Source organism: Montipora capricornis, chromosome 6 (assembly GCF_036669925.1).
Source record: "Montipora capricornis isolate CH-2021 chromosome 6, ASM3666992v2, whole genome shotgun sequence".
Taxonomy (NCBI): Eukaryota; Metazoa; Cnidaria; class Anthozoa; order Scleractinia; family Acroporidae; genus Montipora; species Montipora capricornis.
The window spans coordinates 73,337,745-73,364,641 of record NC_090888.1 but is presented as its reverse complement, the minus strand read 5'-3'; the positions used below and the strand labels follow the sequence as shown (position 1 = coordinate 73,364,641).

Below are 26,897 nucleotides of genomic sequence, written 5' to 3'. Positions count from 1 at the left end.
CATAATATACGTGCTAAAGTTATCTTATATTAAGCTTGCTTGTTTTGGTAGGACTTATTGCTGAAAAACAAGCAAGATATGGCTGCTAAAGAACTCATCGAAAGTTGTATCGTTGGTATGTGAAGCAACCAGGGAGCTCACTTACACAAAGCGACCTTATCCTTCTCGGATAAGGACTATAAACCGTAGGCCCCGTCTCACAAATATCTTTCATGTTCATAAGTTCCGTATGGGACGTTAAAGAACCCACACGCTATTCGAGAAGAGTAGGTGATGAAGTTCCTGGTGTTGTGGCTGTCCTTCGTGAGTGTATGGGTGGGTGGGCATAGCAGATCCACATCAGCTATATAGCTGCCAATACTTCAACCTCCTAAACAACAAACAAACAAACACTCATAGGGGAGGAACGCTTGACGAAGCCCTAAGAAGGTCTGCGTGAGAGGCTAACTTACACAGAGAGAAATTAGAAAGGGAAAGGGGTGAAAAAAAGCTAGAGAGTGGGTTTTCATAACGTCTACAACTGCAAGATGGCATACCTACTTTGGAAGCGTGATAACAAAGTGTTTTGTAATAGTTCTTTGAGGGAAAACCCATTGAATTTCTTGCGATCGCACACGCCTGCCGCTGCCAATACGAAACTCTCCAGCCGAAATATAACAACTAAAAATAACCACGCTGGAATTCTCTCTTCATTCGCTTTATCCGTCACCCCTTTAGATAAAGTTGATTTTATTGGTATTGTATCAGCTCTTGCTCAAATTCCCTCTGTCCAGGTCAGATTGGAAAGTCCCTGGATTCCGAGTTGTCTCAAAGATTCCATGTTCTTTTGTGGGAAAAAGCTGCTTCTCTCTATCAGGCTCGTATCACGTGCACATCTTGACTACTTGTTACTTGCATTATTGTCTTTTTATTGTTAAGTCAAAGACAGCATATGACCTATAATTTATCTACGTGTTCTTGTGTGTATGTGTTGTCGGTCATATCCGGTCTCAGGTTGAATCCGTTTTTAGCTAGGTTAAATCGGTGATCCTCATTTTACCTAGATTGAATGTGCATTCTACGTAGTTTAAAGCAGCTATCAACCCCCCAAAAATGACTTGCGCATATCAACACCCCAAAAAGGACTTGGGTATCTCAACACATCCTCTTAATGTTTCCAATCATCTTATCGATTTCTGTTCCGTCTTATACATTTGCTCTCAACATTTCAACATAGTGAGGAAATAAAGAACTTTACTGTGCACTTACCGGTCCTCGACCTCGGACCCTCAAGCGTCTTCACCACTGCACTAAAACGACGAACATGCTCAACCCAAGACACTTCTTGTCATTATTTACCAGGTAAATTGAGGATCACCAATTTAACCCAGGTAAAAACGGATTCAACCTGAAAACGGATTTTACCGACAACATATGTACCTACCTAATGGAGTTCCAAGGCTGTGCTGTAAGTTTCAGTCCTCTTTTATTAGTTCCACTTCAGTTTTATCATAGTTCAAGATGAAGTGCCAAAGTAAGATGATGTTACTTTCAGTAACCAAACAAAGGAGGTTACAACGATTTTTCGAATAGCTCCTTGTAACCGAACATCGCTTGGGAAAGCACTCCATGAAGACTTTGGTATAATATGATACTGCTGCTACAAAGCTAGATTACTGCAACCATCTTTACTTTGGACTGCCCAAATATCAAGTTAACTAAATGCAGAGGGTTCAAAACAAAGCTGCTCTACTATTCAATCGTTCATCCAAGTACGATCACATCACCCTGTTATTACAGCAACTTCACTGGCTTCCTGTTTCGTACCGCGTTGTTTTCAAACTTTTACGCCTTGTCTACAAAGCTCGTTGTGGACTGTGCCCTGGGTATGTCCCTGAACTATTATAGGAGAGAAAATCATCTCAAGTATTACGCTCAAGTTCTCTAGGACTCCTAGCAACACAGGCAACACCAACATCAAGAACAAAAACATATGGAGATAGAGCATTCTCAGTCTCTGCACCAAAATTATGGAATGGCCTGCCTAACCATGTCATAATTGTTGGAACTCTGCCTTTATTTAAAAAGCATCTAAAAACATATTTATTTCCTATATTTATTGACAGTTATTGTATTCATTTTTAAGTTAATTTTAATTAATTTCTTATACTTATGTAAAGCGCCATGAGAGTTTTTTGATATGTGCGCTTCTAAATACTGGTTGTTATTATTATTATGATTATGATGATGATGATGATGATGATGATGATTATTATTATTATTACTATTATTACTATTATTATTATTATTATTATTACTTTCATAGTTTATCATTAAGTAACACTGAGGCACACAAAAAAAACCATCTTATTTGCATACCTATCAAATTTATGCACGGTAGGGGACTGATAGTTTTCTCACCAACTGACCATCTCATTCACTTTCACCTTTTACCAACAGGACAAAGACTACGAACAAGCCATAAACTGGTACAATTACTCGCTTAGCTTGTTTACCTCAAATGATGCAAGTGACAAGAATATCGGCAAACTACAGGTTAGTGTGTGTAATGTACTAGCGTCCAGGCCTCGGTTGTTCAAATGGGGATAACGCTATCCACTGGATATATCACTCAGATCCAGCGGATAAATACAAGCAAAACCAATTGAGGTATCCAGCCTATAGTGATTTCTCCGGTGGATAGCGCTATCCACCCTTCGAACAACTGGGGCCAGCTGTTTACTCTTTTTTCAGCGCCGAAATAGTTCAATTCTGGCGACAAGGATGGCTCTTGAAGGTCAATTGGGAAAATACATGGATGGTAAAGACGATATTGCAAGCTGTATCGAACGTGTAGACTTACACTTTAATTTTTGCCGCGACTTATGCCGAAAAGGACAATGAAGTTGCTACATTAATCGGTGTGACTGGAGCGGATGTGTACGGTGTTTCTCGCAATTTGCTAGCCCCCCAGCGACCGAAAGAGAAGTCCTGTACAGGCCTGCAAATGATCCTGGCCCGGAAATGATCCCCAAATTGGACCTCAAATGATCCCCAAATTAGACCGCAAATGATCTCGGACCGTAAACTGTTGCCTCATCAGTAATTGACAATGGAATGGACTGAAGAATTTAGAGAGAAGATTTAATTCATTAATTAATTAAACTTAGAACGCAACATTCATTACAGTCATTAAACTTAGAACGCAAAAGTCATTACATTCGAACGTTTAGCATGTAAATTTGCAACTTCAAAATTTACAACGCAACAACTCAGTGCAACTGAGCAATTTTCCTGTTTACTGTAACATGCACATTTTTCTGTTCTACGATTGCAACGCCCAAAATGTGAAGGAACTGTGCGACACTCCTCAATTTTTTCAAATAGGCAAACAAAACGAAGGAAATTTTAGCAGTACAATGTAAAAAATAGTTAACCAGGAACAGGCCTTCTCCTGAAAATGAACAACAAAATCATTAAGCCGGAATTCTGTTTTCTTTTCAGCCTTTTCTTCCCAGATTTGTCATTATCCGTTATAGCTACACCGTAAATACTGGGATACGAAACGAAAGCAAGCATAAGGGTAAACAGCATGTTCTCACAGAAAATCGTCTGAATAATCTGCTCTCTTCTCTCCCACATCGCTTTTGCAAGACACTGTTTTTAGCTGAGTTCTCACGCATTAAAAAACAGTCCACGTGCAAGTGAATCCACCGATTCAAGAACAAGTTTGTGAATGGCACCCAGTTAAGTGTCTTATCTAAAATTTTTAAAACAGACTTTTGAAATCGTAAAGAAAGAGCGAATTGTGGACAATAATGTATTTTGAAATGAAAGGTGTCCTCATAATCTCCGAAACTGACACGTTAAAGTTTTGTGCACTTCCACAACGTAGGGTTAGCATCGTAAACGATTCCTTTCTTTTTGCCCAAAAATATACATGCTAATTTGTAACAAGATGTTTACCGGCTTATTTTGTTGCTTTATGAAAGAGGATTTCGTAGATTCCTTATATATCAGTGGACTTTTCATGGAGTCCTCATTTCCGGTCGGGAAATCATTTGCACTCCAATTTGGGGATAATTTCCGATCCAGGGATCCTTGCCAGGCCGGAATTATTTGCAGACCTGTACAGTCCTTTGGCAAGCTAAAGGAAGCTTTGTTTGAGCGTTACTCTCGAAAACCCACTTTGATAGCGGTAACGTTTTAAATCAGCTTGAGAGCGAATTGGTTGCCTAGTTTGTGGTTGAGTTAAAGCGACTGGCATTGAAGTATGAATTCGGAGTTTTCCCAGAAAAATCGTTACAGGGCCGACTTGTTTGTGAACTCAAAAACATGCAAATCCAGATGAATTTGTTAGGGGAGAGGAAAACCAAGAAGACGTCAGCGCGACCGGAGATGAGTCAGTAAACAAGGTTGACAAAGTTGCCACACCGAGGCGTTCACAAGGGTAATCTGAGTGGTCTTGGTTTGTATACCCTCACTTTTAAAGATCAGCGTAGATCGGGTTATCAAGTCCAGCTGTTATTGGAGGGCAAACCAATCAGAATGGAAGTGGTTATTTGATCCGTTGTGCCTGTTGTTTCTGAAACAGTTTACAGAAAATTATTCATACATCTGTCATTGAAGCCAACATAGTTAGCCCTATTGGGGGAAATTCAAGTAAGGGTGATCAGAAGTTTCAAACCCAGGAAGTGCAGCTACTTCTTGTGGCGGAGGGCGACAAACCTGTGTTGCTTGGACGGAATTGGATGGAGGAAATGAAGCTAGATTGTGCAACGATTTTCAAGGTTTCCCAAGAAAACGCTGTGGGTTGACTAATCTCGAAGTAACGAGTCCTGTTTGAAAAGGGTTATGGACATCTCAAGCCGTTTAAAGCTTCGATTCTTGTTCGTGAGGACGAAGAACCTATGATCTTCCTGAAGGCACGGCCGGTTCCTTATGCTCTTAGGAGAAGAATGGAGCAAGAGTTGCCAAGATTGGAGGAAGAAGGGATCGTTTACAAGGTGAGCCAAAGCAATTGGGCTGCCCCGGTTGTGTTGGTCCCAAAGAAGGATGGGACTTTGCGAGTGTGTGGTGATTATAAGATGATCGTTAACCAGTGTGGTGATGTTGACCAATGCCCTTTACCGTGTGCAGAATATTTGTTTGCGACTCTATCTGGTCTTTAGAGCAAGATTGATTTATCACATGCATAACAGAAAGTTGAGCTGGATGGCAAGAAGAAGTGCACTCACAAGGGGTTATACAGGTATAAGCGTTTACAATTTGGAGTTTCCAGGGCCTAAGCCATTTTTGAGCGAATTATGGATCAGCTTTTGTAAGAAGTGAAGTTCGCGGTATGCCAGTTTGGTGACATCCTCATCTCAGAAGGTTCTCCTGAGGAACGTTTTAAAATATTTGAGGAGGTTTTTGGGCATTTACATGATCATGGCATCAGACTGAATCCTGCCGAGTGCTTTTTCTTCCATCCAGGGCTTGCGTTTCTTGGACACTGGATTGACCAGCATAGCGTTAGACCCCTGCCACATTCTCCTTAATCTGGCCACCACCCAGCACCCCCTCCACAGCCTTTTGCAAAGGGACAGGCCTTGGAACTGGACCGAGGAATGTGGAGGTGCTTTTTTGAAAAGTAGGCGGCATTTGCAAGATTCTTCGTTGTTGGTTCCTTATGACCTTAAGAAACCACTTCGCCTGGCCTGTGGTGCCTCCCCCATGGGCAGGCCATTACATTTGCCTCTCAAACTCTCACGGCTAGTGAGCGGAACGGATCACCAGCCATAGTCACAATTTTTGGTCCGAAGACAGGTGCACCCCCGTTGTAAGCAGCAGGAATGCAAAGGTGGTCCTTGATTTTAGCAGCTTACCGCTATGTGGTAAGGAGGCACTACGGCCCGTTGGTTAGGACGCTTGCCTTGAGATCCGGAGTTCTTGGGTTTAAGATCCGTTCTGACCACTCGTTGAATTAGTCCCTTGTTCAACTTTTCGGCCACACTCGTAAACAGCCACTGGTTTGCCTCCGGTCAGTTGAGGGGTTCTTAGAGTTGTTCTTGTTGTTATTCTGTTCTGTCGTTTCGTTGATTGTGTTACATTGGCCTATGGGGAGTGATCAAATAAGTATGCATCGTATTGTATGGTATTGTCTGGCAGGTCTGCTGAACATGTAAATGCAGATGCCTTGTCGAGACGTATCTCTGCCTCTGCTGATGACAGGTTGGATGTGGATAAGTATTTGATTAGTTACGTGAACGAGCTGCCTGTTACTGTCCGATAAGGTATGATCCACTTTTTCTCGTGTGAATGATTTAACCTTATGGATGGCCTTCAGAAGATGAAGATCCCGTGTTACAGCCATATTGTTCAAGCAAGCACGAACTTTCAGTTGACCAAGGCTGTGTGTTGTGTTGTTATCCCCGAAGTACATCGTGTTCTCTTGTTGAATGACTGGCGTCAAGAGCATCGTGGAATCTGTCGGATGAATTATCTGGCAAGGGGTTATTTTTGGTGGCCTGGGCCCGGTTGTTCAAAAGCCGACTAACGCTAATCCCAGATTAAAAATTAACCAATAAGTTTATTTCTCTACTCCCAAATGCTGTTCGACGCTGATAGAGCGAGTTTCAATTGAGTGTCGTAAAACCAAAACCAAAGTAATTACTTTGGCCAATCAAGACGGACTGAGACAATCTGGCAAACCAATCAAAACTCGAAGTAATTACACGTAGCCGACACAAAGCGCGGGAAAATGTGCACGCGTGAGCCACGATTGGTTTTGGTTTCACTTCTGATTGGATGAAAAAATGGCGCGAGAATTTTGAACTAATCACTGAGTGAAGTAATCATAAACCAAAGTAATTATCTAATTACTTTCGACACTCAATTGAAAACCGCTCTATTCGGATAAAATTTACATTAGTAGATGTTGATCTTGAAAAACAAAATAAGCAAAAGAAACTTTAACCAAAAAGTTGGAAACATGAAACAAAAGTTTACGCTAACCCTGGATTAAGTTAATCGGCTTTCGAACAACCGGGCCCTGGACTGGATTCTGCCATTGCAGAGCGTGTTAGTGCTTATCATGTTTGTGCGGCGATTCGAAATGGTTGGAGATTATTCCCATGAGTTCCACAACCAGTTTGTGTTTTGCGCTCATTGTTTCCGACAATGGACCGCAACTTTCAGCTAAGGAGTTCAGCAAATTCATGAAATAGAATGGAGTCAAGTTCACTCGCGTACCACCGTACCATCCAGCATCAAATGGGGCTGCTGGACCTATCGTACAGACGGCTGAAGTGGCTTTGACCGAACAAGGGCTTGATGGGAAAGCAAGTAGGCTTAGTCTGGAACACCGGCAAGCCACTTTCACGGAACAATCGTCAACTGTTTGATACTTCTGAAGCCACATCCAAACAGAGTAGTGGAGGGAAAACAGGTGAAACAGAAAGAGTACCATAAGGACGCGTCAAGTTTCGAGAGTTCAAATTGAATGGAGTTGTCCTGGTTCGTAACTGGAAAAGTGCAATTAAAAAGTGGATTCCGGGACGGATCACTCAAGTACCTTGTTCGTTGTGACCAAATACGCTTTGTCCACGTGGATCACTCGAAAGGAACGGGTTGCAACCCTTCTTCGAGTTTAGCGTTTGGCGGTAGAGAGAGCAGTCACGTGGGAGAGTCGGTGGAGTCGCAGGCAGAAGAGGAAGGTTGTGTGGCTCCGAGCCACTTTCAAGTGGATTCGCTCTGACGAAGGGCTAACGCTCGAAACGTCAGCTTTTAGAATCTCTGCACGGTGGCCAATTTACATTATCAACTCCGTTGATAAAACCAAATTTTTGTATACTACTTCCCCACCGACGCAGCACCACAGTTTCTTTAGAAACTAGCCCCTTCACTTTCAAGGGAGTCCAGCACACCAAGTCATGGGAATAGTGCTGTTGTAGGCAATAGAGAGTAAAAGCTAGTGCCTGAGGAGACACCGCGGAATCAGTATTGGGAAATACTGTGGAGGAAACGAGTACCCTAGGACTACCATTGTCACCACAGTCAGTACCAAGGTGCCCTCGTCCAGAAAGGAAAGACCAAGCAGACTTATCTGTAAAATTTAATTGACATTTAGATTTCATAGCGGACATCGAATACTGCTTACGTTAAAAAGACTTGTTGAATTTCATTGTTTAGTAATGACTTTCCCCTTTCTTAGGGAGGAGTATAATATATTGAATACATAGCATTCAGGCCTCTTAAGCAGCAACACAAAATGGCGGGCTTTTAGTTGCTTACTTTACTGTTTTCAGCGCCGAAATAGTACAGTGTGACTACTGAACTACATGGGAATAGATTTATTATAATCTTCAAAATAGATTTTGCTCACATTTTCACTCGCCTTGAGTAGAGTATGGATCAGTCGAAGAAGGAATTTCTTGTTACATAGAGGATATTACATGGCCGAGCGGGGATACGAATTTTATCTTCGAGTGCTGCAAGTATCTCTCACGAGTGAGCGAAGCGAACGAGTTAGAGATACTTTCAGCACGAGAAGATAAAATTCGTATCCCCAAGCGGCCATGTAATGTTCTGTTTATTATATAGATATTGATGAAATGTCAAGATGTAAAACAACTTGTTTTATTCAGTTTCGAAATGATGAAAAAGTGGTCACCAACCGCTAAAACACGCATGTTGTGTAACATAAAACAAGATATGAAAGTTATGAAAAACAAATCATGATAATCTCAAATTTTGCAATAAAAATGTTAATGTAGTAGAAAAGAATTATATTAAAGCACAAAAGTATCTTACAATGAAGAGAAAGCTCTCGTTTTATTGGCTAATCGGGTTGGTTACCATGACAACACCTGTATTCTCTCGTGTGAAAGATAAAAATGATATGTTCACTGCGCGCGGTGAAGATATGAGTTTTTAGTAAAAGGAGAAATCCTGATATTTCATCAATATCTATATAATAAAGACGGATATTTCAAGTAAAAACCTTACCCGCACAGCAATCTACACGATTCCTTATTACAGGGAAGGAAATATAAGCCAATTCCCTGATGTGCTAAATGCTTTTTTTTTTTTTTTGCAGCGAAATAAATGTTGCTGTTACATGAATCTTCACAATTACCAGGAGGTTTGTTGAAATGGTGTAAAAGTTTTAGTTATTAATTTTCCCGGCTCTCCCAGCCACTGCTTCGTTAGCTCTTTCTTTTTTATTTCCTGCTTCTTTATCCCGGCGTTGTTTTTAGGCCAAAGAGACCATTGACGACGCGGAAAAAAGTGATCCTGAAAGCTCTGTAGTTCACTTCTACAAGTTCAAAATTGCTCTAATGGAGGGCGACGATGACCACGGTTTGTATATGTACTCTTAACAGAAGCACCGATTTTAGTAACACGATGTCACCCCAAGTAGCTGAGAATTAGTAGCCATGGACAATTTTCATGGACTTCAAATAAAAATTTTGCCTTTCCTTTCTGTATTTTGGAGGCCGGGCGATAACTTATTTGTTGTCAAAACATTGACAATGACATTGCAGGGGATCCTGAAACGATGTATGACATTACTCAAGAGGACCCTCTTCAACCGAAGACCGTTGTTCATCCTTTTATTTATGGTTTAAGGTGATTCCTCAGTATTGCACTGCTCATCCTGTACTGCGCATATGGTGTGTCAATATTTGTAAATTGGATCAAATTTGCAAGATTGTAAATATATAAGTCGATTATACACTTTGAAACAGTTCTCAAAACACGTAAGAGAAGTTGTGAATGATCCATAATCCTTTGCGAAAAAGCGCGCACATTGCAAGAACATGGCGAATTTTGTTGTTTCGATCTACGATAAGCGAGATAGACAGGTACGATCGTGTTTTACTCCAGTTTACTCTTAGACGAGCACGGTGACCTATCTTTTTTATTCAACAATTTTGGTGTACAAATTATCCCCTTTAAACAAAAACAATTTTAAAAAATTAATCCGAAGGAAAAAACGATCCCTTACCCAGGGATATAAACTATGATCTTGAAAACAACGACTCGAGAAACGTTTTGAGTCGTTTTATTTTTCCATAAACCGTGATATAAGACAGTGTTCCATATGCTCTAGAATTTCTACCTATCAGGTGTTTTTTCAAGTGTTACTTTAAAAACCCTCTCGTGTAGCTACCGCAAAATGTACCCTGAACCGATGAAATAAGGCATCAATGGGGTAAGATTGGCCCATTATATCTCCTAAGAAAGCACGGTGACATATCTTTTTTATTGTAGTTCTCAAAACAAGGATTAGTAGGGAACATTCAGGGAAAGTTTCAAGAAAATCGTTCGACAACTTTTTTTTCTGAGGAATCACCTTAGATCTAACATGAAATAAGAAGCCACATTGATCTTTTCTGCTTTTCCCCAGCTGTAGAAGCTATAACTAAAATGAGCGAAGTCGGCTCGAAGCCAGAAAACAAAGTTATGGAATCTGATGCCCATTTGCTGATATGCCTTGCTGCCCAATTGGCACTCGAGGTAAATCATGGTGTTTTGACTGCTATGAAAGGAGTGTAGTTACGGTGTGTCAGGGCCGTAGCCAGAAAAAAAAATAACTGAGGCAATGTCCATGGTTAAATTCTCTTCGTAGGTATTTTAGGTGTTTATGATGAATATATTTTAAAGACAACACTGGAATCACGCTTTATTTTAAAAAAACACGGAAAAATGACTGAGGCAAGTGCCTCGGTTTGCCTCATAATGGCTACGGCCCTGTGTGTTACTATTGGAACGATGTTAACGAACTGAAAGTGGCAAAAACCCAAAGCATTCGCTCCTGCAAATTACACTAGACAACAACAACCAACTCAGAATTCGTAAATCTTAAGTCGAGGCAAATACAACAAAAACAGGTCTGTCTGAAGGCGGAGAAAAACTCGGTTGTTGGTGTACTAAGAAATGAGATTTTTCGGTCGACCACTAATCTACTTAAAGACTTTTCTTCTTTTCAAGCAAGTTTGTTTTTAGATTTGCTTCTCCCCACTACTGCTTCGTTCCATTCAGAAGAATGAGCAATGATTATTTTCTCTACGTAGAAGAAGAATGATAAAGTAGCTATTAGTTCACTGGAACAAGTGATTGCATCCAGCAGCGATAGTCAACAGGTTTTGACATCATTGAGGTACGTGTAAAGGTGATTTTTGCGAGATCTCTCCTCGCTTTGCAGAGGTATAGCGGTGAATAACAACGTCAGCTCAACACACGGTTATTAGTTATAACTTCTTCGTAAAATTTTGGGCGATTACCGGTTAGGACTTGCTTAAACCAACATTCAACTTCAACTAGCTTCAACTCCTACTAACATACAACGTTGCAGACGTTGCATCAGAGTATAGATGTAAAATAGTAAAGAGTTCTTGCATAATCAGGCAAAGCCACCGAAGCAATTTTCCAAAAACCATTTCAAATGAACGGCTACAGCGGTTTTCAATTGAGTGTCGATAGTAATTAGCGAATTGCTTTGGTTTTGCATTACTTCACTAAATGATTGGTTCAAAGTTCTCGCGCCATTTTTTCAACCAATCAGAAGTGAAACCAAAACCAATCGTGGCTTGCGCCTGCACATTTTCCCGCTCTTTGTGTCGGCAACGTGTAATTACTTCGAGTTTTGATTGGTTTACTGGATTGTCTCCGCCCTTTTTAATTGGCCAAAGTAATTACTTTGGTTTTGGTTTTACGACACTTGATTGAAACTCGCTGTAAATTTCGGTGCTAATTATATATTACTCGTTTTGGACCTAAAACTAATTGAGTGAAAATCCGTCTATAACATACAACACAAGTGAATTTTAACTCTGTCTCACTACTTTCCTCTAATAAACAACGCTGTTTTTTTAGATGTCTGTCAAGACTGAAACTAACGCAATCAGCTGATTCCAAAGAGAGGTACGTCTTGTCAGTCACCATCAATTAAGAGAATTTGTACACTAAATAATCTTCGGCCAATGCAAATAGCTCTTAATCTATTGCCTCTATAAATCACAGGAAAGATGTCAGTACTTTTCTTCGCTATCTACAAATCGGTGAGTTTATGCACAGAATCACTGAAACATAATTAATTGATATGCATGATTCAGTAACAACGGCATGCATTTAATTTTCATGCTTAAATGTGGAAAAATAATCTTTTAGAACATTACCTGACGCTTTCGGTTGAAGTTATTAAATAAGGGTTTATAGTAGACTACTGCCACCGTGTTGTCCAGAACTGAGTTAGAAAAATAGACACTATTAGAACTGACTCACAGCTAAAAGGAACCATAAGCCGGTCGTTTCTCTCCCTCCTATTTTTCGGGAGAGAGAAACGACCGCCGGAAATACGTCTGCGTTTGTAGGCTACCTGATTGGCTTAAGATATTTCTCGCATAGCAAATAAATTATTCAAGAGAAACGAATTTTAAAATGACTGTAAATTTGTCGTCCGTACAATGAATTAGGTTTTTCATGCTGTTACAGGAAAACGTTATTTTCATTTAACTACCTTTATTGCGACTTTTTTAGCCCAAGATCGCTTGCTTGAGATGCAAGAAAGGAAGGATTCTAATTTACGATCTGAAGCAACATGGTTTATGAAAATTGGTGAGGTTTACTCCACTACCAAGTAAAACACGGGCGCACGGTAAAATGCAGCCCAAACCAACATCATTTCATCATGACGGTTTTGGTTTGAATTTTGTGACATATTTTTCATTTGAGTTGTTTCTCTTTACTGCGTCATTGAACAGATATCTTGATGTAAGCCCTATTTGTGAAAATTCAGTTTTAGGGCGTTAAACCGTCAGAATGCCGAGCCAAGTTGACAATGTTCAAAAAAATTTGACTGTTCAAGCATCTTCGCCTATACGCCTTTCTGTAATTGTGCTTGCGACCACAACTCACCCGGAGTACAACTCATATGGGCCGCGAAGGATTAAATATAATTCTTAAACAACCACGAATGGCGAGTGGGACTTTCCCCAATGGCAACCCTCAAGCATGCAGTCCCAAGAAAGGCTGCAATATGTAACAAAAGAGTTTACAACTAGGCTGTTGTCTCCGATCTTTGACAATTGCAAAATGCAATTCATTGATTCAGTTTGTATCACAGTTCAAGCCCACAAAATTATTAACTGACCATGACGTAAGTGAAAAAACCCGACCACAAAAGGCCTAAAAGGCGTAAAAGCATTAAAGAAAGATCTACCAACTTCCCGACAGAATATAAATTAGCAAGCACTGTAGACCTTTTGAATTGATTTCAGCCTGGAATCTTGCTTTGGAAAGTACCGGCAACAGTTCAGAAAAACAGGAGCTTTTTCTATTTTGTTACAAGGTATGCTCAGTAATAATAATAATAATAATAATAATAATAATAATAATAACAATAACAATAACAATAACAATAACAATAACAATAACAATAACAATAACAATAACAATAATAATATTAATAATAATAATAATAATTAGTATCACCCAACTAGTGGACTAATGCAAATCCTGCATTTTGATTGGCTACGCTTTTAAAGCGTCACGCTTTTCGCTACTCGACGACTATTACTAATAGTCTTCTAGTAGCGAAAAGCGTGACGCTCATTCTTTCGTTTCATTCCCAAATAAATATTTCTTCAACTTGCATTTGCTAACTTTATTATTGCCTTTTCTGTCCGACTAGTTGGGTGATACTAAAACAATTACACTCTTCGCCCTTATAATAAAATAATAAAGGAGAGGGGGAAGAAGGACAAATATCAGGAGTTAAAATGGAAATTGCAGAGGATCTTGAACCTAGTTAGTTAGGTGGTGTGATTCCAGTAATAGAGAGACTTTTGGCATCATCTCCAAAAAAATTCCACCATTGGCTAATTAAAAGTAGTCTAAATATCAACTTCGGAACCTTACTGAAGCGGGTAAATATTCTGCATCCAATTCCTACGGTATATACGAATGTAAAGTGATTGGCTTGGAAAAGCCTTTACGCTATTGTTGATTGGTTATACTTCCACACGTGAAAGAGCTGTACGCCATTCTGATTGGCCATGTAATGTTCTGTTTATTATGTAGATATTGATGATATCGATTACTAATTTTCGAAATGATGAAAAAGTGGTCACCAACCGCTAAAACACGCATGTTGTGTAACATGAAACAAGATATGAAAGTTATGAAAAACTAATCATGATAATGTAAAATTTGCAATAAAAATGTTAATGTAGTAGAAAAGAATTATATTAAAGCACAAAAGTATCTTACAATGAAGAGGAAGCTCGCGTTTTATTGGCTAATCGTGTTTGTTACCATGACAACACCTATATTCTCACATGTGAAAAGATAAAAATGATATGTTCACTGCGCGGGGTGAAGACATGATGTTTTAGTAAAAGGAGAAATCCTGGCATTTCATCAGTATCTATATAATAAAAGAAAATATGAGAGGGTGAAAACGTCCTTGATGTAGCGATTGTTGTCGTCAGATGCACATGTTGCTCTCTGAAATTACAGTCCTACTACTATTTAACAGCTTAATGCGTGAGAGGTTCTCATTTCAGTCGTCAAAGTAGCTTAGGCTTAGCAAGCTGGATAAAAAAATGAATCACAGATGGGGTAAAACTACCTTTTTATTGTCTAATAAACGAGATAGATCAGGTGTACTCTAATGAAAGATTAAATTAATCAGCTACTCTTTACTGAACTGGCACACACTGTTATTTAGTTATCCTGTTTGTGTCCGATGGATTTATCAAACCTAGTACGCCAAAAAAACTGCCTTGTTATGGCGGCTGCATCTGCAATTCAAGCAGCGAGAGAACAAAGCGATGGAGAGGAGAAGGTAAGAAAAGGCAATTTACGATTATATAATTTGATTGGTTCACACCTATGATCTATTAGAGGACAGACGCATGGCTGACGTCATCATAAAGAAGTTTTCATTATGTTGCTGGAATCCGTTTTCTAGAAAGGTGCATCTGCAATTAAGACAAAGTTAGAACCAACGCTGATTCTCAAAATTAGCACCACTTAGATTAAAAAAATCCCGTGCTTCATCAACATAATTTTCCACGTTTCATCTAGTGATTCGTGGAGAGCATTTTTCTGTTTTTCTGATCACTATTTGGCATGTTAATGACACATTTGTTCAGATTGAGTTCATGTATCGTGGACTAGGCCTCTTTGATCTCTACGCCTTGTAAGAAAAACGTGATGCTTTTCCGGATCAATAAACGATCCAACTTTGTTCCGAAGGCCTCTCTTCGTCCCTCTTACTCATTCCATGCCAAGGCGGACGAAAAGAGGGGCGCTGGGACGAAGTTGTAAGCGAATTGCCCCTACTTATCACTTATTGTACTATCGTCTAATTTCAGAGTTATTAGACAATAATGATAGTGTTAATTAAGTATTAATACCCTACTGCTTTGCTTACCACATTGTAAAAAGCTGACAATGACTAGTCAAAATTGAAAAAAACCAATGCATTTTATTCCCACAACAGCCTTGACGTTAAAATGTATCGGTTACCAACCTTAAATTACAGAGTACGATGCAAGAAACACGTGCGCATTATAACTCGAAGTGCACAATATCATCCAAATCAGTGAAAGATAGGATTCAAAGACACACTTCACTAATCTCTTATTAGTATTAGCATTGGACGTGTTCCCCCAATCGATTGATTTTTTTATTTTTGTTGTTGTATGGTGTACGTAGAGAAAGCTATTGAGGCAGTGCCTAGGACATGTTAAGGCTTGCAGGGATTTGTGTAATAGGATAGATGCTGGAGGAGCGGGGAATCAGAGAGGTGAGCTTTTTCATTTCTTGGCCAGTATTCTTCTTACACCTTTTAATTGTTACCCAATTGGGATAAACATTGGAATTTGGTGAAGAAGAATGTAAGTTATGACAAGGATCACCTTTTTTTCCAAAAGGTAAACATTTTCTAGTTTTCCTTACAGATATATGGATTATAAACCACAGGGAGCATCTTAGAACATTTAAGTGTTCGCAAATTCCAGCTGAGGCCATGCAAGAATTAACCCAAAAGCAAAGTTATTCGCACAGTGATGTGGACATAGTCCCTGTTATGTCTGTGACAGTCCTCTGGGATAGAACCTTACTTAAACACCGTAATTATTGTAAGGCTTGCAGATTGGGTGGCCATTTACAAGAAGTAACTATTTAAGTGAAATTTTTAAGAATCCTATGCAGCTGGAGGCTAAGGCAGCCGCATTTAATTGGCCTTTTAACAACGTGCGGTGAGTTGAATTCAATCAGCGGCCGGGTGACCCCCTCGGCCAGGTTGCTTGGGCAACCATCGCACTACCTTGCGGCAGGTCACGCGGTATCTTTCCGGGACCAAAAGTCATGGTCTTAAAATAACTGAGGAAAAAGTGCTGTATTTGTAGACGTTCGAGTCTTCTCTGATGACTAGTACAAACCCTTGGCCCAGTCTCAGAACCCTTTAGTGTTTATAAATTTCATACTACGTTAAAAAACTCACACACTTTTCGCAACTGAAGAGTACGTAGGGGACGGATTCTTCTGTGTGTGGTCAGAAAAGTGGCCGGCCTTGCAGAGTGTCGACAGTAAAAAAGGTTTAAGGTCAATAAGAAACAGACATAAGTCAAGGGGACTTTGCTGGGTGCTCAAACCATCTGCATGCAAATCGGGCGTCCTAATCACTGACCCACCTCACTCCTATGTTGTTCATCATGCTTGGGTAGCCAAATGCTCGAAGAAATGATTACCTTAAAAATCTAATCTGAAAATCAGACATTGTTCACTTTCTTTGCAGATGAATCTATAGTATTGCTGGCACTGTATGAGTTTGAGGCCAAAGCACAATTGGGTGATACCGACTTATCTGAATGCCTTGATATGATGGAAGCTTTGCCTCACAAGGATCCAAATACCTTTGAGACACTTGCTGGTAATTAAAAGCGAAGTATAATGACCGAGAAAATACTGGAGGGGAAAAGACTATAGTCTTTTGCATTCTCCCATCATAGTTACCTTCTATTTTCAACAAAAACATTGGTTATTAACAGAAAATAAAAAAGCTATAACATTTCTCACCTGTTATTTCCTGGCATTTTCTTGCAGCGCTTGCGGTTGAATTTCCCGCGTGCCACAGGGAAATCAGCATGAGATCTTTGAGAATCGCTATCAAAAAACATCTCGCTATGGACGTAATAGATTTCACTAAATTAAGGTAATTGTTTCGCCAATCTTTTTTCTTCATCAAAAATGCAAAATGTAGGGTGTTAGGGTTAGGGTTAGGGTTAGATAGCTTTCTTCTTGCTATGGTGATCTATTACGCCACAATAATGAGTGCATCTTTTATAGCAAAATTTGTGTTTCGTATGGTACCAGCGAAAAGTGTTGTAGAGTCAATCCTTGTAATAAGACATACTCGCTTAGCAAACTACCTGACATATGATGTGTATCTTATGCTCACCCAGTAAAACTTTCCACAATCTTGTGGACCACGCACTGAATAATGGCAGTAGTAGTGACGCAGAAAGCAAAGAAGAGGCACTGGCTTTATACCAGGACATTTGCAATATAATTGAGAAGCAAGCAAAGGTAACTGAACAGCTCTGTACCATTAAAAAAACTGAGGAAGCAATCATTGTAATGTGATAGCATGTGAATTCACATTCAACTGCGGGCTACATGGACTTAACTTGATATGGTTTCCGCGTCTGCAAAATCGTCTACAACATTCTAATGACGTTTCCTTCGATTTTTTGTATTTTGTAAGGTAAGAATGTCTTTTGTCCTTATCTTACAAATGACGAAAGAGAATGCCTACCAAGTCGTATACTACTCGTGCGCAAATATCTTGGCATATTTGTTCATATGTTTTTTTGGACAGGGTTGCTATCCAGAGATTCAGATCTTATGGTTGATGACCAAAGCATGGAATTGTGGAATACACTTATTCAGGTACATGACTTTCTAGTATTCTAGTAGTGCGTTCTTGTTTATTTATTGCACTCTTTACTAACAACAGGGTCCAGTTGTTGAAAAGCCGACTGATACTAACCCGCAAGTAAATAAGCACCAATGTTAGATTTTGCCCGGCTCGTCAAAAATGGCTTCAATAAGATAATTTTATGCTGAGGGAAAACAAGGAGTCTAAGTCAAAATTGAAAGAATCTTGTAGAAATATTTTTTATCTGTAAAGAAACTGAAAGAAAGGTTTCCACTGATCCAAATTTGAACAGCTACATGGGACTTTGAACAACTCGGTCCAGGGTTCCAAACCAGTGAACAATTTATTTATACATCATAAGTCCTCACCGACATGCATTTGACAGTTCCAATAGACAAGAGGCTGGAGAAAAATGGTGCTCCTTGGCCATGAGACTCTTACATCACTTGCCAACATTCAAGTGCAATTACCAAGAAAAGGTGAGATACTGTTCCTTTCTTCAGCATAACTTGAAACCTCAAAAATTTCTTCATCCACTTAATTCGCGAATATATGAAGTGTTTGACTTGGAAATTATAAATTAATTTTATGGAAACTTAGCCTAGTAGCAAGGGCCTTAGGTATAAAAGAGGGTGTTCCTAGTTGAAATTCCACTTTAACCACGAAAAGGGTTTGTCTTATTACTGGGTTGCCTATGGCAAACCAGTTGGAATCTGTGTTTAGTTTCGTGTTTTTTTTATTTTTTTCCGTGTCGGTAAAAGTCTTGCCTGTCACTCCCCTGCTAAGTAGTGGCTTTGTGCATAGAGTCTTGTCTGTGTATTTTGTTAGGTTTGAGGGGGCTGGGGGAATACGTAGATTTCCTTGGTGCACACAGATGAACGTTTAATTATTAAACCCGCAATGGCGTCGAAAGTCGTGGTAACGGGGATGGCGTTTTAGTGGCAAAAATATACCTTTATGAGATCAAGAATGGAACGTCAATTGGAATAACGAAACAGGCGGGGAAAATAAATATCTGGAATCTTAAAAGCGACGAGGGATGGTCTTCGAGAACAATTGCGGTCGGATATGAGAAAGTGTGTGTTGTTTCTAATCTTATTTTATGAACTGTGCTGGTATGTAGAACACTGACAGTAAGTAGGAAATTGAGTATGAGTGTAAAAGGAATCGAATGTCTTGAATGTATCACAGTGTTTACCGAAGTGGCATCTCATTTGTCTGGCAATTTGCATTTAATTTGCAGTCAAGCTGTACAGTTTTCAGGTAAAAAAACAATTGAAAATGTGACAGTGAAGAATTATTGGAAAGAAAGGTTGTTGTCTATTTTGTGCTTTGGAAAAGGTTGTTTAGGAAAGAGTTCAATCTTGAACTGAAAAATATATTTATTTGCATATCGTATGGTTTGTGAGACGGATTGTTTCTTGTTTGCACGCACGGAATTGGAATAGAAAGGGTTTTTTTTGTCTCCAATAGCAAATATTTTGTTAGTTTCAATAAATTTCATGCTGGAAAAGGTTTTTGTGAGATGTTTCAACTGTTGTGATTCATTGTGCTGTGTAGTATTCGAATTTAACTAATTTGCATAAGTGAGTTGAAATTTAATACGCATTAAATAAAGATGACAGGAATTTGTAGGCATGATCGTTCTGGCATGATTACAGCTGGCGATCGTTTTTAATTAAGGTCAGAAAAAGATTTCAGTATAGTCACTCTTGTGTAAAATGAAGTTATTGTTAACTTGAGAAAACAACAATAGGGTCGTTTATACGAGAGAAAATAAGCCGCGGCTTACTCTGGACGCGGCGTACATAATACGCCAAAGGAACTATTTATACGAGTATAAACTCCCAGGCCAGGATAAGCCGGGGCTTCAGAAAGCTGTGAACGTAGATTTTGCATCATTTATATGGGCTGTTCGCGTTTTATTTTCTCTCGTATAAACGGCCCTTATATTTCTTTAACTTTTTTTAAAGAGAGAGATTTCGAGCAAATTTTATTTCAAGCTATTCAGTTGAAATATTATTTCTCGCCATTGGCTTCGTTTGCGTGATCATTTACTGGTGTTGACATTTAGGAGGTAGTTGTTTGGTTCTAAACGAGTAGGAATAAAACGACCAGGAATGAGCGAATTTTAGTGGGTGTGCGATAGCAACACGAGACAGGAGTCGAGAGATTCTAACGATAGATAGATACTAACTAGCCCCTCCTGAAATAACCGAAGGAAGACAGGCTTTGGTGGTTTGTGTGAATTTATAGCACTAAGTGGATGGAAGTCGTCATGTTTTGATTGGGCAGCTTCAGAGACGTCCTTCTGAGGAAACAAGTTGTTAAAATAGCTAATTGTGATTGGAGAATTTCGATCCTAAGTATAATAAGTATAATAATGCCTTTTATTGACAGGCAAAACCATATGATTGAGCGTGATCATACCAAATATCATTTGTTTGCGCGATCAAGTTGTGGCGAAGTGTGCAGCCCATGACAGTATGTCGTTTGTGAGCATATTGCTTTTTGTTGTATTAAGCTTCTTCCTCGGAACGCTCAAACAACTCACTTATGCACACGCCGTTTGCGGTAGACCCACACTAAAAGATGCTGTTGAGCGATTGTTTTGGCCGGGGTTGGTCGGCAAACTGAAAGAAAGTTTATATGTTGAGAACAAATGTGTACTAAATGAACAAATATGTGAAAATCATGATATTAACTGCACTGAAAACCAAATGCCAAAGGAGAGAAGCACAGAACTGTGAAAGTTTCCTGAAGAAGAAAGTTCCTGATCTTAAAGTTAGTGCTAGCGGTATCGAGCTAGTCGCAGAGATGTACGCCTAGCCGGATGCATTTAGTTAAATTTCTTAAAAAGGTGAATTTTTCTGTCTATTTGTATTATCATGGCTTTTTGTTTTCTGCTGTTACTGAATCCCTTTGTATTTGGAGCCGTAACGCTATTTCATGTGCAATTACTTGTATCGTTTGCAATTATCCTCACTAGTGGTGTTGTTAGCATTTTTACTGGGTTGCCAAACCCGGTCGGAATCTCGGTTTCATTTCGTGGGTTTTATTGTTATTTTCCTTGTCGGGAAAAGTTAGAAGGAATCGAACACCACAAGTAGATCTGTGATCTCTGTTTTGTGTCTCACAGTGTTTACTGAAGTCGCATCTATTTAAAGTTTGCCTGTTTGTCTGGCAAGTAACATTCATTTTAAGACTCAACTCAGCAAAGGTAAAAACAAATTGGAAATGTGACAGTGAAAAATTATTTGAATGAAAGCTTGTTGTCTCTTTTGTGCTTTATTATTTACGGTCAAGGTTCTTTCGAAAAGGGTTTGATGTGAACTGTCAGAAATTTATTTAATTGCATATGCTTTGTGATTGTGTGTTTCGCTTGCTCGCACGCCAACTGAAATAGGAAGGGTTTCTTGCCTCTTATAGCAAATATGTTGCTTGTTTCAATAAATGTTTCGCTGGAAAATATTTCTGTGAAATTTCTAGCTTTTGTAAATTTATCATGTGTACTTTTCGAGCTTAGCAAATTTGCATACATGTGTTGAAATGTGATACGGGGAGAATTTTTGTGGTAACGCATAAGTCACGAAAATAAACTGGTCTGTTGGAAGCGTGCTTGAGTTTCAACAAAATGACCCCCAAAATCGGCAAAATATTGTGACGCTGATGAATAATAAAGTAGCTGCTATTACCAAAACGATGGAATTACCTGGTGATAAATAACCTTGTCTTGGAGAGTAAATTTTTGATTTTGCAGAAACAATTGTCACTGTGACCTCTGAGAGTGATCTTTGTGTTGAATTCGCACATTTCTTGTCAAAATTTATAACAATTGAAAGAAAAAGAAAACTAACAAAAACAAAAACCCGGTATCTTGGCATCATTTGACACAGGTGCTTCACTGTTTCGCGAGTAAACATGCCGCGGTAACTTGATCACTCTGCCCGCTGAATTCGATGTGCGATTTACTCGGTGCAGCCAAAAGTACAATTACAACAAAACAACTAAAATCTCCCAAAATGTTTTTCGCTGATGGTAACTTTTTATATTCGTGGTTCAAAATTAATGTTGTTTTCACGTCGTAAATTTTCTTACCGATGGCAAAATATTTTATTGTCGATCGACCGTCCTGAAACTTCCTTCTGCTCTTCTTAAAAACTGTGTATCCATATTTATTTACTTTTACATCAATATTTGTTTTGCATAAAGCAAGCTTACAAAATCTGTATCTTGCTTGGTTCGCATTTGATAGCATTAAAATAGAATTTTCGGTCCTATGTTTCTGTTACTCAGTGGTATATTTCTTAGGTCGCCCATCCAGATACTAAACCACCGCACTGGGTTAACTTCAACTTTAAACTTTTGTTTACAAAACTGTCAGGTGCTGTCAGTACACGCTTACACTTTTGGTGGAAAGAAGTTGCATGATCAACATGTCAGCCCAGAAGCCAATGTTTCTCGATTCCCTTTTATTCTGTCAACATGTCTCTCCCAGAAGACAATGTTTTTCACTTCCCATTTATTTTCTTCAATCTTTCTGGGTTCAGTACTTTGCTAGTAACCACATGTCTTCTCAGGCTATTTACCCGAGACTTCTACCATGGCACTACAATGATAGACAATACCAAAACAATATCGTGCACTATTAGAGCTACATATTACGCAAGGACAACTTGAATCTCCTGGAAGACAACATACAGCTCAGTTGACATTATGGAATAAATCGCTGTGTTACTTCACTACCAAACGTAAGCAATGCGTGTCAATTTTTTTTAAAGAGGACAGGAATTTCTTCTTTCTGACAAATTCGATGTGCGATTTACTCGGTGCAGCCAAACTTGTACAATTACAACAAAACAACTAAAATCTCCCAAACTGTTTTTCGCTGATGGTAACTTTTTATATTCGTGGTCCAAAATTAATGTTGTTTTCATGTCGTAGATTTTGTTACCGATGGCAAAATATTTTATGCTCGATCGACCGTCCTGAAACTTCCTTCTGCTCTTCTTAAAAATTGTGTATCCATATTTATTTACTTTTACATCAATATTTGTTTTGCATAAAGCAAGCTAACAAAATCTGTATCTTGCTTGGTTCGCATTTGATAGCATTAAAATGGAATTCTCTGTCCTATGCTTCTGTTACTGAGTGGTATATTTCTTAGGTCGCCCATCCAGATACTAACCCTGCCGAATAGGAAATAATTTCAGCTTTCAACTTTTGTTTACAAAGCTGTCAGATGCTCTCAGTGCACGCTTACACTTGTGGTGGAAAGAAGTTGCATGATCAACATGTCAGCCCAGAAGCCAATGTTTCTCGATTCCCTTTTATTTTCTTCAGTCTCTCTGGGTTCAGTACTTTGCTAGTAACCACATGTCTTCTAAAGGGGCTATTTATCTAAGACTTCTACCATGGCGCTACAATGATAGACAATACCAAAACAATATCGTGTACTGTTAGACCTATATATTACGCAAAGACAACTGTCCACATGTCATCCCAGAAGACAATGTTTTTCACTTCCCATTTATTTTCTTCAATCTTTCTGGGCTCAGTACTTTACTAGTAACCACATGTCTTCTCAGGCTATTTACCCAAGACTTCTACCATGGCACTACAATGATAGACAATACCAAAACAATATCGTGCATTGTTAGAGCTACATATTACGCAAGGACAACTTGAATCTCCTGGAAGACAACACACAGCTCAGTTGACATTATGGAATAAATCGCTGTGTTACTTCACTACCACACGTAAGCAATGCGTGTCAATTTTTTTTAAAGAGGACAGGAATTTCTTCTTTCTGACAAATGATTAATTAATAGGCCGGTAGCCAGGTTTTTAAGCTCAGAAAAAGAGCTGTTTCGTCGTACGAACGTGTGCGGACCTGTGAGCCAAAGGGCCTCTGCTGGTATGACTTCTGGGTGACCCCTTAAATGGTCTTAATGACCCACCAACTTGAAAAAAATTGCCTGAAACGCTGCACGTACCACAGGCAACCCAGTGTACCCTCACGGAGGGTCTAGTTCTTTGTAAATAGCTAACTGCTTACTTTCTTCCTGTTGGCGCAACGGGAAGAAACTTCAAGTGAAGCTATGATCTTCGCAGTTATGAACGCAATTTTTGCAATTGCGTAGAGAAGCCTGAAAAATTCAGGACTTCAACGGGGTTTGAACCCGTGACCTCGCGATTCCGGTGCGACGCTCTAACCAACTGAGCTATGAAGCCACTGACGTTGGGAGCTGGTCATTTGTGGGTTCTAATGGTCCCGTGAGGAATGAATCAATGATGAAATGGTATATGAAATGAATCATATGAACTGCTTCATAGCTTCACTTGATCATAGCTTCACTTGATTTCATATCCGCAGTTCATATGATTCATTTCATATACCATTTCATTATTGATTCATTCCTCACGGGACCATTAGAACCCACAAATGACCAGCTCCCAACGTCAGTGGCTTCATAGCTCAGTTGGTTAGAGCGTCGCACCGGAATCGCGAGGTCACGGGTTCAAACCCCGTTGAAGTCCTGAATTTTTCAGGCTTCTCTACGCAATTGCAAAAATTGCGTTCATAACTGCGAAGATCATAGCTTCACTTGATTTCATATCCGCAGTTCATATGATTCATTTCATATACCATTTCATCATTGGGAAGAAACTTATCGTTATTATTTTTACTTCCTTTACATTGCCTCAAAAGCTCCAGGTAAAAATACTTCCGTGCACTACAGTGCATGAACAGAATTTTTACGAGATGGGAAACTTGTATATGTTTCAAGTTTCTTCTTCCCTCTTGTAGCTAATTGCGAAAGATTGAAGGTTACAATGACCACTAAATTCGACGGCAAAAATGGACTAACTGACAACCAATGTGTTCTTTTAGATGACCAAGGTATACAGTGATATCCTGGAACTCATGGAAAAGAACAACTTGAAGTGTCAAATGGAGGAGTGAACTACGGCTGGGCTAATTAGCAGGATTAAGGAAATCCTATTCCTGAATATATGAAAACTGCTGATTTTAATGTGGTTGAGTTACGATGCTACCAATCTATTCCCTTAAGTTCATTCATGTTCGTTGATTGGTAATAAATAAATAAATATGTTATTGAATTTGTCTGTATCAGATGATTCTAATTATTCGAATTGAGAATGTAGCCTTGAGCCTTTGATGTGACTTATTAACTGCAGAGAGCTGGGATTTGTAGGTCAGCCAGTAATGACGGACACTATTCAGTGGAAATAAGTAGATGAAAAAATAGGGTCAGTCTCGAATCAGTCAAGGAACTGGTTATGAAACACGGAAAGCTTGAAAGCCGTGACCATCCACAGTCTATGTTTGGTTGCAGGGAATGAGTGACAACCAGGAGCCTATGACAAGGAGCGAACAACTCCAATATTAACTGACCTGTGTCCGCGAAGCAAGCCTTTCTGTCGGGTTTCAAAGTATAAGGAGACAATGGAAGCAGACTTTTGGTGTTTTGGCCGGGAAAACCTTCCTCGGTTTTTTTTTTTTTTGCTTTCAAACCCCACGGAATGCTTGGTACGCAGGAAATTCGAAAAATGGTGTGTTTGATACCGGGTAAAGGCCAAAACAGGAGACAGAAGTGAAACAAGCAAACGAGTTTCATAAACATCCTCATGTAAGGAGATGAAAACTAATGTTCGGCCTGGTAAATGAATAAAAGACTTACTTTTTCGATGGCGACTCGCGGATACTCGGAAAAAATTCTGGGTGCTCCTTCGCAGGATTAGAATCTCCCACGAGTCTGCTTTTGCCTATTGGTAAGAGCATGGAAATTAGTTATCGGGAGGTCCTAGCTTTGACTTCTGCAAAGGAGTATTCGGATTTTTTTCGAAGGCCCCCGGGTCAACATCGAAAAAATCCATCCTTTCACCAACTATGATGAAGATAACCACCTATTAAAAAATCATATATTATGCAGAGCCGTAGCAAGCCCGGAAAACCTGGGAGGCAACAAATATTTTAAGTAACTTGTATTTTGGACCGGTGTAAGCCCGTTCTTTGTAGGGGGGTCTGAGAGCATGGGCTAAAGCCCCCCACCCGCTTCCCATGAAACTATTTGAAAACGAAACACCAGAAAGTGTATTTCCCAGCATTTTGGGCCTTTAAATTTCAAGTTTTTGAGAGATGAAAACTGTTTTTAACTTCAATAAAAGCAGAGTACATTTCAATGATTCAAGAAGCTTGGTAAAGAGATTAACCGCGATGGTTTCATGGATTCCTTATTGGAACTACACTATCCTGTCTATCCCTGGTATTCCCAATAAAAATCTAACGGGAGTTTAACAAATCGAAAGTAGTTACGCGTTGTCTGTACTCTCATCGACAACGACAACTCGGCTGCGCCTCGTGAGTCCACAACATTTTGACCACTGTGATGTAAAAAGTAAAAACTGTGAAAAGTAATTAGCGAATTGCTTTGGATTTGCATTACTTCACTCAGTGATTGGTTCAAAGTTCTCGGGCCATTTTTTCAACCAATCAGAAGTGAAACCAAAACCAGTCGTGGCTCGCGCGTGCACATTTTCCCGCGCTTTGTGTCGGCTACGTCTAATTACTTCCAGTGCTTGATTGGTTTACCGTATTGTCTCCCCCCTTTTTGTTTGGCCAAAGTAATTACTTTGGTCTTGGTTTTACGACACTCGATTGAAACTCGCTCTATCAATAAAACGGAAGATTATAATTTAATAAAGTTTAAAGACGCATAAACTGCTAGAAATGGGAAGAAAACAAACTCGTTACGTTATACCCCTCTCTTATTCGAGGTAGCAATGGTTACACCTAAGGCTGTAGAAAAATGAAAGAGAGAACTAATAGAAGTCACTAAATCCCTGCTGAGAATTCTCATGACTTTGAAAAGAGTCTGCGCATACGCCTCTTATTTATTGTTTCTCTCGCCACATACAGGGAAACAATCAAATCAAAGCGTCAAAATCGTATGTCACA

At 39.4% G+C, this 26,897-nt stretch overlaps 1 protein-coding gene across 1 annotated transcript in view; it reads left to right on the top strand.

Moving 5' to 3' along the window:
• Positions 1 to 24,881, top strand: part of LOC138054408 (testis-expressed protein 11-like) — a 31,145-nt gene extending 6,264 nt beyond the window's left edge. The window contains exons 15-33 of the mRNA XM_068900851.1: positions 52 to 115; positions 774 to 856; positions 2,440 to 2,535; positions 9,059 to 9,103; positions 9,219 to 9,321; positions 10,373 to 10,482; positions 11,040 to 11,125; positions 11,842 to 11,889; positions 11,989 to 12,026; positions 12,505 to 12,582; positions 13,245 to 13,315; positions 14,696 to 14,812; positions 15,688 to 15,778; positions 16,772 to 16,906; positions 17,080 to 17,188; positions 17,439 to 17,562; positions 17,855 to 17,925; positions 18,300 to 18,393; positions 24,810 to 24,881. Coding sequence (XP_068756952.1) covers positions 52 to 115; positions 774 to 856; positions 2,440 to 2,535; positions 9,059 to 9,103; positions 9,219 to 9,321; positions 10,373 to 10,482; positions 11,040 to 11,125; positions 11,842 to 11,889; positions 11,989 to 12,026; positions 12,505 to 12,582; positions 13,245 to 13,315; positions 14,696 to 14,812; positions 15,688 to 15,778; positions 16,772 to 16,906; positions 17,080 to 17,188; positions 17,439 to 17,562; positions 17,855 to 17,925; positions 18,300 to 18,393; positions 24,810 to 24,881 — 1,635 coding nt within the window. The remainder of the gene's footprint in view (positions 1 to 51; positions 116 to 773; positions 857 to 2,439; positions 2,536 to 9,058; positions 9,104 to 9,218; positions 9,322 to 10,372; positions 10,483 to 11,039; positions 11,126 to 11,841; positions 11,890 to 11,988; positions 12,027 to 12,504; positions 12,583 to 13,244; positions 13,316 to 14,695; positions 14,813 to 15,687; positions 15,779 to 16,771; positions 16,907 to 17,079; positions 17,189 to 17,438; positions 17,563 to 17,854; positions 17,926 to 18,299; positions 18,394 to 24,809) is intronic.
• Positions 24,882 to 26,897: the final 2,016 nt, after the last annotated feature.